The sequence below is a fragment of the Diachasma alloeum genome, unplaced genomic scaffold (assembly GCF_001412515.2).
Source record: "Diachasma alloeum isolate Michigan unplaced genomic scaffold, Dall2.0 Dall_scaffold_00299, whole genome shotgun sequence".
Taxonomy (NCBI): Eukaryota; Metazoa; Arthropoda; class Insecta; order Hymenoptera; family Braconidae; genus Diachasma; species Diachasma alloeum.
The window spans coordinates 191,525-204,673 of record NW_021680438.1 but is presented as its reverse complement, the minus strand read 5'-3'; the positions used below and the strand labels follow the sequence as shown (position 1 = coordinate 204,673).

Below are 13,149 nucleotides of genomic sequence, written 5' to 3'. Positions count from 1 at the left end.
TGTTGATAATTCTGTTATTTTCGGACAATTCTATCGAAGAATTCGGCGGATTTACTGCGCGTTTTATATGAAATGTCCAATGGAAACTATTTATATTGAAAGAATCAGTATAATTTCATATTTCTGTACAAATTTTTGTATTGAGATATTTTCGACATGAACTTTTCAAGTTTTTTTCACTGTTTTTCTTCTTTGTCGTTAAAAAATCTAACAAAAAAACTTTGATTATGTGAGCCGAGAAATTTTTATAAAAAATACCTTAATCGAATAAGTTGTGTATAGAAGAATCAAATTCTATTGATTTTTTTCTCCAGAATATTTTCCATTGAACATTTCTGTTGGGAAAAACGCGCAGATAAGGTACAGAATTTTTCAGTAGAATCAGTCAGAGTTAAAAGAATGTTCTAGCTGATTTCTATGGGAAAAATTTCAAGGTTTTTTTCTGAGATTTTTGCAAATATCTTGGCAATGAGTCTAGAAGAACGTAATTTTCAATATAACATAAAAAAACATTGAATCGAAATTTGTGATACACTTTTTGGATATTCTTATTCAGTGACAGTCTTGTTGAATTTAGCCTTTAAACATAAATCTGGAGGAAACATCGACTTATCAATTATTCCATAAAATTAATCCTCTTCAGGTACACTGGAATTTCTCATCGCCCCGCCGCATTTTTTCTTCATTTTCATTTCTATACGACTGTGTCACTGCACCTCGCGGCATTTATGCAACACAGAAATTTCAGGGCAAGGATTTTTATGTCAATTGTTGGTGTGTTTGCGCTTACATCACTTCATTCTATTGAGACACCTATTATTCCTCAAATAATTATTTATTTTGAGATACCGTTTATCCCTCAATGTGGAGTGTGGAGTCTGTACGTGAAAACATCATTCGATTTTGTCAAATAACTTCAACATAAAAAGAATCACTAAATTTTTTAGGACGGGAATTTTTCAGATTTTTGAAATTATTCTATCTGTTCACAATTCGATAAAATAATCAATGGAAATGTCAACTGTCCCGTGAAAATTAACACGCCTCGTGTATACTGCGATCACTTATCACTCCACAGGATTTTTTCTCTATTGCCATGTCAACACACTAATTTTCTTCAGAGGTTTTTGAGTACTATTGGCCCAGTAGAATCCTCAGTTGTGCGTTAGGTGTAGATCAGGGCAAGGATTTTCATGTCAACTGTTGGTGTTTTCGCACTCACAGTACTTCATTCAATTGAAATATAAACATCGTTCATTCCTCAATCTGCAGTATCAAGTCTGTACGTGAAAACACCATTCGATTTGTTTACATACGATCAACAGAAAAGAAAATAAATTCAGTTTCTAGACACTGAATGTTTCAAATTTTCGATATTCCTCTAAATGTTCAAATAAATTTTTCGTTGAATTGAACCGCCAAATTTCCAATACTGTGGGTAGCGATTGGATATGTGAAAGTGAGCGTATTTTTCTTTCATCATAGGAGAAATTTATGAGTGTCCTATGGCAATCCTGTGACGTCATTTTTTTGGTCATAATTTGAATCGGTTGGCATTGTCATTGTTGTTTAGATGGAATATAACGGTCACCCAGGATCTATGTAGTTAAAAATGTCATAAAATTGAAATGCGATTATGGAATGTCGAAAAATGTGACGTTTTTATTGCTATTCAGATGGCATATAACTGTTACGTACGATTTGTGCTACAAAATATGCCATTAAAGCCCGGATGGGTTATCTTTCGAACGTTATCTCCATTGTTTTTTCATCTTCATATATCGCAATTTCCATTGGATTTTATATCACGCAGGTGTATCTAAAAATTATGATCATACAAATAAAAATAGTAGAAAACACTGAACATTTGAACTATCAGCTACTGTGAGAAATGACAACCTCACAGTCATTAGATATACTAAATTGTTAATTTGCAATTTCTTTCCTATTGGGTTCATTCCCCAATATTATTCTATTATTAGGAGAACTTATTCGTTTTTGTCTCAGTGCAATGTATAGTGCTCAGGAGGCGTATCCACTATTACATATAATAATAATAATCCGATAAAATTTTTAGTTTCCAATTCTCAATTTTTGTCATTTGTTCTATTCATTCTCTCAAAAGACAGGAACAGAAATCGAATTTATGAGTATTCTTTTATTATTCGAAAAAAATTGATTTTCAAACGATCCGGAGACATTAAAAAATTAATTTTTTTAGTTCTTCCCGCCCACTTTTTTTGCACTTATTGAATTTATTCTCGCTGAAATATTGATATCCCTCTATTACTTGACGAAAAGAAGTGATTCGAAGTTTCCGCCGACGGAAAAAAGAAGAAAAAATGCATTTTCTGATTATTTTTTCATTTCCTTTTCATAATAATAATTGGAATCCGACCATAGGAATGAGGAGTACCGATATTTCTTTACCATATGAAGGTAAAAATAAATTTAAAAAATTTTCAGCAATACATGGAGAGATTTTTCTATTACTCGATTGATATTTCGAATCACTTTTGTTTGAGGTGTTTGCTTTGATCACAAAAAAAAAACACTTTTTATTGATCTTTAACGTAATTTCTCTTCATTCAATGTTATAACTTGTGAATTAAGGAAAAAATATGTATATAATAAGAATACGAATGGATAAAATTAAATCAACCTAATTGTGAAGACAGAAATGGAAATAAAATAAAATAAAACAAAACAGTATAAATTAATCTAGCGATGGGCGCGAAGCGCCCGTTCACTAGTAAAGTATTAATTTCATGGCTGAGTGAAGAAGATGAAAAAGTAAATAAACTTTTTTCGTTGCATTTTGCAAATATCTTGAAAATGAGTTCAAAATAACGTAATTCTCGATGTACCCCTGAGACACGAGCAAATTACCCCTTCGAAGAGACATAATTAAGCTTCGTTTGCCTCAGCAGGTACAATTTTCCATTTCACTTTCCCCGAGATTGTCTCTTATCTCTTAATTCCATTCAACTTGCACGAATACCTCACTATGTAACTCAATTTCCAAGACAGATTAGCCATTTTAAACTGAAATTCATGAGCTTACTCTATTTTCAGCATAAATTTTCTGGGCCGGTGACTGATGCTTCGGCTGCGATTGCTCCTCAACCGGTCGTTTTAATCCACTCGGCTCGAGGGGTTTATTCGCCGTCTCCTCCAATGTCTTGAGCTTTTTCCTACGTGTCGTAATTTCACCCTCCCGTTTAGCAATTTCACGATCAACTTTGCCAATTTGCTGAAGCAATTCATCCTTGGTAACACGAAATGCTGCATCTTCTTGGATTGTTGGCTCGGGTAGGGTAGGTGATATAGCCTCTGTCTGTGGTGTGTAGGCACCTGCTGTCGGCTAAAGATTTTTTTAATCGTTAAACATTTTATTTTATCACCAACTGGATACAGTTGAACATCAGAAAACAGACAGACGATAAGGCAGAACTCTGGGTGAGCATTGAGGGGTTGAAAATCAATATAGTGAGCAGAGCCAACGAGGGATGATGGGGCAAACTGTTCTACCGACTGCTGCCGAGGCTTGAACAACCCCAAAACACCCCCTAATTTACCCTGAACCAGTAGAAAACTTTGGCCCCTCAAAATTACTTAAAAACAAGTTGAAAACTATTTCGAAATTCTCGAAGAAAGAATTTAATGTAAGAAAATGTGGAGAGATGAACGAAAATTTCCAGTCGAGTGAAATCTCGACATGAAAAAGAAAATCCTACGAAGGAAGGAAAGAAAAAATAACACTCCTCAAAGAAGCTTTTGAAAAGGCGATTCCAGGGCACTGGAAAGCCCAGCTCATTTTGCTATCGCAAATGGGAATTTCCGAGTATTTCTCAGTGTCACAGACAGATTCTCCCTTTAAGCCTCAGTAAGTAGGTTTTTCATTTCTCAAAAAAAACTTGAAAAAGAAAGACGTAAGAAATATGACAAATAGATGCTGTGGGCTATTCAAGGATTAATGAGATAACAATATTCCGACTTTATCTGTTCGTAAAACCCACCCGTGTATCTATCCTGAGTGGTTGAGGCAGCTGTACATGGTCCTGTTTAATGCACACATCGGCCGGTGAAATAGTCTGACAGGATGGTTGTTGCTGGGGCTGACCAAGACGTATCTTCTTGAAGGGCGGTGCCTCCTGTAACGTTGCCATTTCCACTTGTCTGCCATACTGTTCAGCAGCGAGTATTGGCATCAGTACCCGTTGATTCCTATTACTCGTAACATGATAATCAGCATTTGTTGGTGATTGTGATGGTGCTACTGATGCTGGTGGTAACAGGGATATTCGTGGACGGTCACCCCGGCTATTCGGAGGATATTCATTAGCGCCAACACCAACACCAACACCCACTTGGGTTACTGGACTACTGCTGACACTTATCGCCACCCTCTCCGATACCTGAATAAAATAATTCATTATTGATTTTATGCTTTGGGGCATTCATTCGGGGGTGGGGCTCGCTGGAGAGCTGAAAATTATTTCACTGAGTCTTGTAGAGCTTTATTGAATGTCGATAATTCCAGACACATGTCTCAGTCATTTCAATGGGGAAACTGTAAAGGGACGAAATAACGATCAAACCTTCATAATCGTTGTGAGACTCAGAACACGCCCACGGCATTTTCGGGGGGTTAACCCCACCTCACTGCTGGGTATCACGCAAATTCTGATTTTTTATTTTTTTTTGAGGATCGTTATTTAAATTTTATTCGTAGCAGACACTGTTCAACAATATTTTGGATGTGCGGGAAAGTATTTGCAATTATGAGGCAACGGAGTATTTGATTTTATCTCTCGGGAGAAATTTGCACATTGAATTAATCATTTTGTACACTTTTAGCTCTTAAAATGGTGTTTCTGTAATGAACGAACAATTTATTTTTCCAAATAAATTTTTTTTATATTAATGGTTGAATAGAGATCTTGGAGGGAAATTTGAGGAATTCATTATTGATGAAAACATTTCGTTTGTCCAAATGAGATTTTTTTTGGTATAGTCAGTCTGGTAAAAAATAAAGTTGGGATTATGTATTGTTGGGAATAGGTATTGTTTTCATTCTCAAATGAATCAATTCAATCATTGTGACAAAATACTCAGGTCATTATTTTTTTATAATAAATGAATTTTATGCAAACCCTCAATTAACGAGTCAGCAAAATAATAATTAACTATTATTAATTATTTTTCATTGTTCTTCAGCAATGGCAAATGAACCCAAATAATGAAAATTTGCCCATTGAATTAATAATTTTGTACACCAACTTTAGTTCTTAAGGATGTTCTACACCCGTTCTGCCAAAATTCCCGTTTTTTTTTTCATTTTTCTGGCAAACTTATGATGGAATTGACGTGAAAAAATATAACGTTTTTGCGTTTTGTCATTATTTAATGACTGACGAAATTTTAAGCTGGTGCGAACATTTTCCTGCGTTTTCTCTAAACTTTTAAAAAGAATCACAAAACTGTAGAAAAAACGCATGAAAATTATCGTACAACTACGCAACTTCGTGAGCCATTAAAGAATGACAAACCAAAAAATCGTTATATTTTTTCATGTCACTCCCATCGATAATTTGCCAGAAAATGAAAACAACGTCAATTTTGGCTAAAAGGGTGTCGAACATTCTTAAAATGCTGTTTCCGTAATGAACGAAAAATTTATTTTTCCAAATAAATTTTCTTTATACTAATTGTTGAATAGAGATCTTAGAGGGAGATTTGAAAAATTTACTATTGAAGAAACCATTTCTTTAACCAAAATGAGAATTTCTTCGGTATATTCAATCCGATAAAAAATGAAATTGGGCTTAGGGTGAACCAACCGGTGTTCGAACCAGACCAGTAATCGAACTAATTGGTACTTTTCCTATAAAATAAATTAGTAGAAGGTAGAGATGCCTCGCATTATACATGAAAAATAAAATTATGACATTTCCAAATGATATTGTGATGATTGAAAATGTCTAAATTACCTTATTACCAGCGGAAAAAACAGTTTTCGATGAGACGCCGCCAATAGTATATTCCCATTACAGAATACGCATTTCGATTACTGGGCTTTCACACATTTTCAGCTTTTTGTATTCATATCATTAATTGTATCGTCAATTAATATCCATAATATTTTTTTCTATTATCTATGGAGATGTATAGGGGAGTTATAATTATTTTTAAATCAATTTTCGACTTGGTTATATTTTTAAATCTACGTCAAAAATAACTGTGACCTTATTCATTCGAACACTGGACGATTCACCCTATCTATTGTTGGGAATACGTATTGTTTTCATTTTCAAAAGAACCAATTCAATCATTGTGACAAAATACTCAGGTCTTTTCATGCTAAATTCTTGTTTGATTATTTTTTTACAATAAATGAACTCCACCAAAAAATTCAATTAACGATTTATCAAAACTCTTCGCCAAAATTTGCGCATTGAATTAATGATTAAATAATCATGATATGAATTTTTTTTTTTTTTTTTTATGCTTATTTTATATCGCTTCGAGTCTGATGAGACTATATGGCGATTGATCAAGACTTTAAAAATGGTTAGATCTCACCATTCTACCCGGCCAGGAATCGAACCTGGAACCTATCCGTTGTGAGGCAACGGCCTTAACCACTACGCCAGGCCACCGGGCATCATGATATGAATGAATTAATGATTGTTTTTTTTTTATGATTGAATTAATGATTTTGTACACTAACTTTAGTTCTTAAAATGTTGTTTTTGTAATGAACGAAAAATTTATTTTTCCAAACAAGTTTTCTTTATATTAATGGTGGAATAGAGATCTTGGAGAAGATTTGAAGAATTAATTATTGAAGAAAAGATTTCTTTAGTCACAATGCGAATTTCTTCGGAACATTCAGTCCGATAAGAAATTAAATTGGGATTGCGCATTGTTCGGAATATGTATTGTTTTCATTTTCAAAAGAACCAATTCAATCATTGTCACAAAACACTTTGGTCTTTTCATCCTAAATTCTTGTTCCATTATTTTTTACTATAAATGACGAATTAAAAAATTAACAAAACTCAATGAACAAATTAACAAAACTCTCCACCAATCAAAAATAAAAATGAAACGAAATAATGAAAATGACAAGTGAGATAAAAAATAAATGAAAAATAGTGGAGAAAAGCCTCATTACCCGAACAAAGACCTGCATTTATAATTTTCATTCTAACGAGACAGTCCATTTTTTTGAGAGTCTATTAACTCAACGCAGAATGGAATGTGAATTGGAATAGGAATACAGAAAACGGAGAAAAACGAGGAAGTAGAATTGACCGTGTTCCAGATATACGAAAAAAAAAATCGAGTACAACGAATGGATGTGGAGATTCTTCGGGGGTTGAAAGTTACCCCCCGAGATGTTCCAACGACCGCCACTGCGACGATCGGGTGTCATGGAAGGGGGCGAGTTGAACGGAGGAGAGGCAAAGTGAAGCGAGCAACGTGAATGCAGGATGGGAGAGGAGCAAGGGGGTGAGCCACACGGGGAAAGACAACTTTCACCCGCCCACGCGAGCGTCCTGCACGTTGTAAACGCCAGGTCTATTAGTTGTAGCCTTACGGCCCACTGTCGTAATGGGTCAGAGTTTTACTCGAGCGCTTGTTCTGAATCTCAATTTCAACTCGTTTAATAAATTTATCTCTGAGAATAAAATTGCCATTAATTCTGACTGACACGATATCATCAATTTCAAGTTCAATTAGATTGAGTTTCTTATATCTGAGAATTTTAAAGATTCATTCGACTTTGAATACTACACTGAGAGAGAAATTTTTTTTTGCCGAATACTCATTCATTACTTGAGAGAGGCATTTATTTTTTACAAATCGTATTTCTGTAATCGGGTCATTCCCACGCGAGCCTGGTTAGGTTTCAATTATGACAATCATTTTGCTCTAGAGGATGACTCCTGCACATGACCTTGAATGAACTCCTCCAATGATTACTAATTTTTCCTAAATTTCTTAGTTTCTAGGGGAAAGAATTTCGATTAATTTTTTAATGTCGATAATTATTGAGGGTGTTTACTGAAGGTCATAACTAATATGATCATCTTCTAGAGCAATATAATTATTATAATTCAAACCTAATGAGGATTGCCTTGAAATGACTCGACTGTAGAAATACTTTAAAAAATACTTTAAGAATAAATGCTTTTTTCAAGTAAATGGATATTTGGCAAAAATAATGTTTTTTCTTAGTGTATGTTCTCCTGAGGAGATCTTTTGGTGTGGAATCAATTTACTTGTGAAGAAAAAAGAAAGTTTCCACCACAACATGATAATTTTTGCAGTAGTTATTGTTCTCGTGGAACATTTATATATCTTTCGGGTAAATACATTCGTTTTACAGAGAATCATGTGGGGCTCCGGTTTTATCAAGTGAATGTTATTGAGTAGTGTATTTCGTCGTCTAATAAAAACTTATGATTTCCATGGAGCAAATTATAATTTCAAAAGGAAACTACAATTTTCTTAATAATAACTGTGTTATTGGCAAAGCTAAATAATTTTGAGGGGACAATTTTTTTTTTTTGAAAAAAAATATTCTTTCTTTGTTAATGGATTCTTTCTATGGTATAAATTTATGGAGTTCTCTCAGATCAAATGACTGCCGTGCAATAGATTAAATTTTTTTCCTGGCAACAGTTCGAATTCTTCCAGAAATATTTCTGATGATCGTGACAAAAATTTAATTTTTGTGAAGCATATTAAATCACTTCAATAAAGTTGGTTAATTTCCCTCAAGTAAATCTGTTCCACTTGATCAAATATAGTTTTTGGGCAGAGGGGTTTTTGTGGTGAAGAAACTCTCATGAGATTGCAAATGATTGATTGAATGGCCGAAGGTTTATCAATGAAACAGGCATTTGCGAGTGGAAGAGTCTCGAATAAAATGAATTTGGAAAAAATAACATTTTTGAGATTTATCGATTTGTTCAATATTCACTGGCGTCCATCGACATTGCAAAATACTATTAGAAATTCTGTCCATAACCTTTTCTCAAGGCAAAGATTCTCTGTTGAAATACTGGACGTCTTTCTTTTTTTTTTCAGTTCTATTTTTACAGGAGTATTTTCGCGTAATGGAGTCCATGAACTTTCAAACAAGCAGTCATCAAACTTTCGAACAAACAATCTCTTGAAGAGCCCTTAAAAGACATAATTTATAGTTGAGGTTTTATGATGTCAATAACGGAAAATTACTGTTTATTCAATCGATTATTTTCAGTTATGCTGTATTGAACTGATCTTGATTTTCTCCATTCATGTAGAATGGTAAATTTTTAATGTTGACCGAAGGCAAAGAAAATATTTTATGAATTTAATTTAAAGAACTGAGGTATTTCGATATCTTCAAGGGACCTCAACTCAGTATTAAAATTTTTAGTGATGTATTGTCCTGCACGGAGAGAAATGTTCAGTAACCATTACAGAACTAACAATTCACTCACCGATTACGGAATCGACTCAGAAAATTTAAGTGATGGTATCGTAATTTCTCACAAGAGATTCAAATAAAAATTAAGGAGTGCTGTGGAAAAATTCCGTGATAATCCCGTAAAATTTCCTACAACCACATTTCGCTCCGGAATTACGGATAGATACGCAATTTTTATTGAATATTTTTCTCCGTATGTCAATAATTGAAACAAAATGTTAATCTCATTGATCATTCCAGTTGTCCGAGTTCCATCTACTGTTTCGAACTGACTACACTATAGATTCAGAGGTTTTCAATCATCAATTGACATTGTTTAACTCATGCATTTCCCCTTCTGATAGCGACAGCTACCTTTAAATGTTCAATGTTGCAAATTGTAAAATGTAAAACGAATTTAATTCCAGAGAATTATCCACCTGGATATTGCAAGTCCTATCGATTATGCTGATTGTTTCGAAGTATTCAACGAATGATGGAGTACGTACATTAGATGTCGCATTTCTGTATGGATCCCTGGTGTAAGCGGCAGCTGCACCGGGTGGTGGTGGGGTTTGATTGACGGGGGCGGATGGTACTGGTGGTGGTTGATAAGAATGCACATATCTAAGACCACTTGGCACCGGCACTGTGACGTAATTACCACCGGCAGAGCCAGTTACGCCAGCAGTTGATCCAGTTCCACTGTTACCTGGTGGTCCTACACCACTGGCTGACGGTGTACCAGTTCCACCCTGTACATAACTACTGACGGCTACAGTGCGCGCTGGTACCGGACTGTTGCTCTTGATGTTTATGTAGTTCTGACTTGGACTGTAACAATAAACAAATTCATTAAAATGAGATTTCAATGAAGAAACTTTACGAAAAAACACAATCACATTTTATTAGTTCTTGAATTTCTAAAGATTCGTCACTTCATGGGATAGACAACATATTCCAGACCTTACGTACATAATTTTATTTCTGTAAAGTGAAATTGTAACTTTATTCTCTAGGTTATAACTAGCCCATTAATGAGCAGAGCAAGATATCTCACAATAAGAGAAGAAAGCGAGTTTTCAAATCAATTCAAGTGGTTTTTGCATTAAACTATTTTAAAATTGAGGCTAAAAAAACTATTAACTCTAGTCTGGTCACCCTGCGACCCTGCGGCTTGGTCACCTCCGGGGGATTCGTCGCCGCGTTATTTAGGCTTCAGCGTTGCCGAATTCACTCTACACTGACCGGGCGCGTTTAGCGAGTTTTTGGCAACGTCGCGTCATGGGCAATTTAATTTAAGGTACGTCCTCAGTGAGTTATACTTGGTGAAAATTTCTCAATGAACTGAAGACCTAAAATTTGGATCATAGGTTGTTGAGGACATGTACAAACAACTTCCAAAATTTCAAGTATTTTTTCCACACCAATTTTTGAGATATCCATCGTCAAACCTTCAATTTTTGTCTTTTTTAAGTTTTTGTCGATGCATATCTCAAAAATTCGCGTGGAAAAAATACTTGAAATTTTGGGAATCGTTTTCATATGTGCTCAACAACATATGACCCAAATTTTAGGTCTTCAGTTCATTGCGAAATTTTCACCAAGTATAACTCACTGAGGAAGTACCTTAACATGGTAAAAAATAATTCATCTGTCCGAAATAATTTATTTTCTTTAGGAATTTTGGGAAATATGTTGTTTCAAAAACTACTATAATTTTTTAGACACTTCAATTGACAAAGTCATTTTTTTTTATTTTTCCGGTTAGCCAGTCAATTGTAATTAACGAAAAAGGACGTGTGGCGGGGTTTCCCTTATAGGGTGACCAATGGGTGACCTTGGCTTGAGAAATCGCTTTCTTGTCATTAAGAAACTGTCCTTTTCGTGAAGACAGGACAAATTTCTTGACGAAAGTTTTTTTTTAGCGTAAGATATTTTACTATTGAATTTTCAAACCACGAGTTTCTTGATATAAGTAAAGACGTACTTCTCAAAAAACCTTGTTTTTCTCAGTGTAGTGTGTTATTTGTTTACATTGTAATTTTTCTATTTATACGGAGTAATTTTAGTTCTGACACCTGAAAGTCTAAAGCTGGCCTCCCTCTTGATTTTTGTCTAGAAATTACTTCATTTCATGTGGATGTTTTTTTTTTGGTTAAACCTGTCACATCTACTGAGCTAATGTCAGTAGCGAGCAGCAATATGTACGCACTCAACTTTTAGATAATATGGTGCTGCAATTCTTGCAGTCTCGGTGCATAATAGGCTCTTCAACATTTTATTTTTTAATTTTATTTGGTTTGTTTGTACAAATAAATAAAGTATACCCCTGAAAAGAACCCCGCAGAGGGGGTTGAAATATTGGGCGTAGTTCAAATCACTTGATCAATTTTTATCAATTGGACGTCTTAAATTCATTATCTTCGAATCAGTTAATGACCACAGATGCTAATAACTACGCAATAATAATGTTTTTTCTATAAATTCTTATTGATTAGATCGACAATCATGAGATAAATTTTATTCTCCACCCTTTCAGATAATCAGCTGAATTTCTTTCCTCTTCATTTTTTCTGAAATTAACAGCTGTAAGAGAGTACTCGATCATTTAGTGAATAACGAAGAGTTAACCAGCACATCCCAGAACCTTTTCTCAATAATTATATGTAAAAATTCCATATTTATCAGAATGAGAATTATGAGACGAATATCGATCAGGATGAGAATTATGAGACGAATATTATTCTCCACGCAGGCAACTGATTAATGAAATTTTTTGCCTCTTCATTTTCCATAAATCAAACAGCCCCGAAGAAAGTATTCGATAATGAACTGAATGATAAATAGTTGAATAATATATCCTAAACCTTTTTCCAATGATAATTTGAATTGGTTTATTGACAGTCAGGTGGATGTATGGAAGACACTTTTTCAGTCAGATCAGGCTTTATCGTAGACCTGGTATGGGCTCACATTATTTAGTAAAGATTAGTCCAGAGTTGCACCGACAATTTCTCCAGGAAGAATGCTCTCCGTATAATAAATTCCCGATAAATTACAGGGATAGATTTGAGTAATATAATCAAGTTGTTCAAATTTTTTTTAACATTTCCTGATTAATCTGGATGACAATTATGAGAAGAATCTCATTCTTGGACGCTTTAACTAATGAAATTCCTTTCCTCTTCATTTTCTATGAAAGGAAGAAATGTTCGATAATCAACGGAATGACGAAGAGATATACAACCCAACCGACCTTTTTTCAAAAATTATTCTCACCAATTTCTCATTGATCAAACCAAGGATTATACAGTGAATATTATTCTCCAATTAATAAAATTCCTCTCCTCTTCATTCTCTCTCGAACAAATACCCCCAAAAAAAACAATACGATAATCAACGAAATAACGAAAAGTTAATCAACAAAATTCCTGAATTCCCAATCAAAATCCTCTCCACAATAAAAAAAAAACCCACGCATCGTGCGCGTTCCATAAAAAATCCCACACGTACCCCATCCTCCATAAACAACCTAATGAGCGAAAAATCACAAACACGCGCATATCCCGTTCTTTTCAATGTAGAAATAATTTACATGACCCAAATAGCGGATACAACAAAAGCCCAAACATGAAAAGAAAATAACATACGATCCGAACCGAGTACCCCCCCCCCCAACC

At 34.4% G+C, this 13,149-nt stretch overlaps 1 protein-coding gene across 1 annotated transcript in view; it reads right to left on the bottom strand.

Moving 5' to 3' along the window:
• LOC107039405 (protein split ends) overlaps positions 1 to 13,149 on the bottom strand; it is a 139,876-nt gene that overhangs the window by 52,089 nt on the left and 74,638 nt on the right. Inside the window, 3 exon segments of the mRNA XM_029126197.1 lie at positions 3,065 to 3,364; positions 4,020 to 4,418; positions 9,976 to 10,300. Coding sequence (XP_028982030.1) covers positions 3,065 to 3,364; positions 4,020 to 4,418; positions 9,976 to 10,300 — 1,024 coding nt within the window.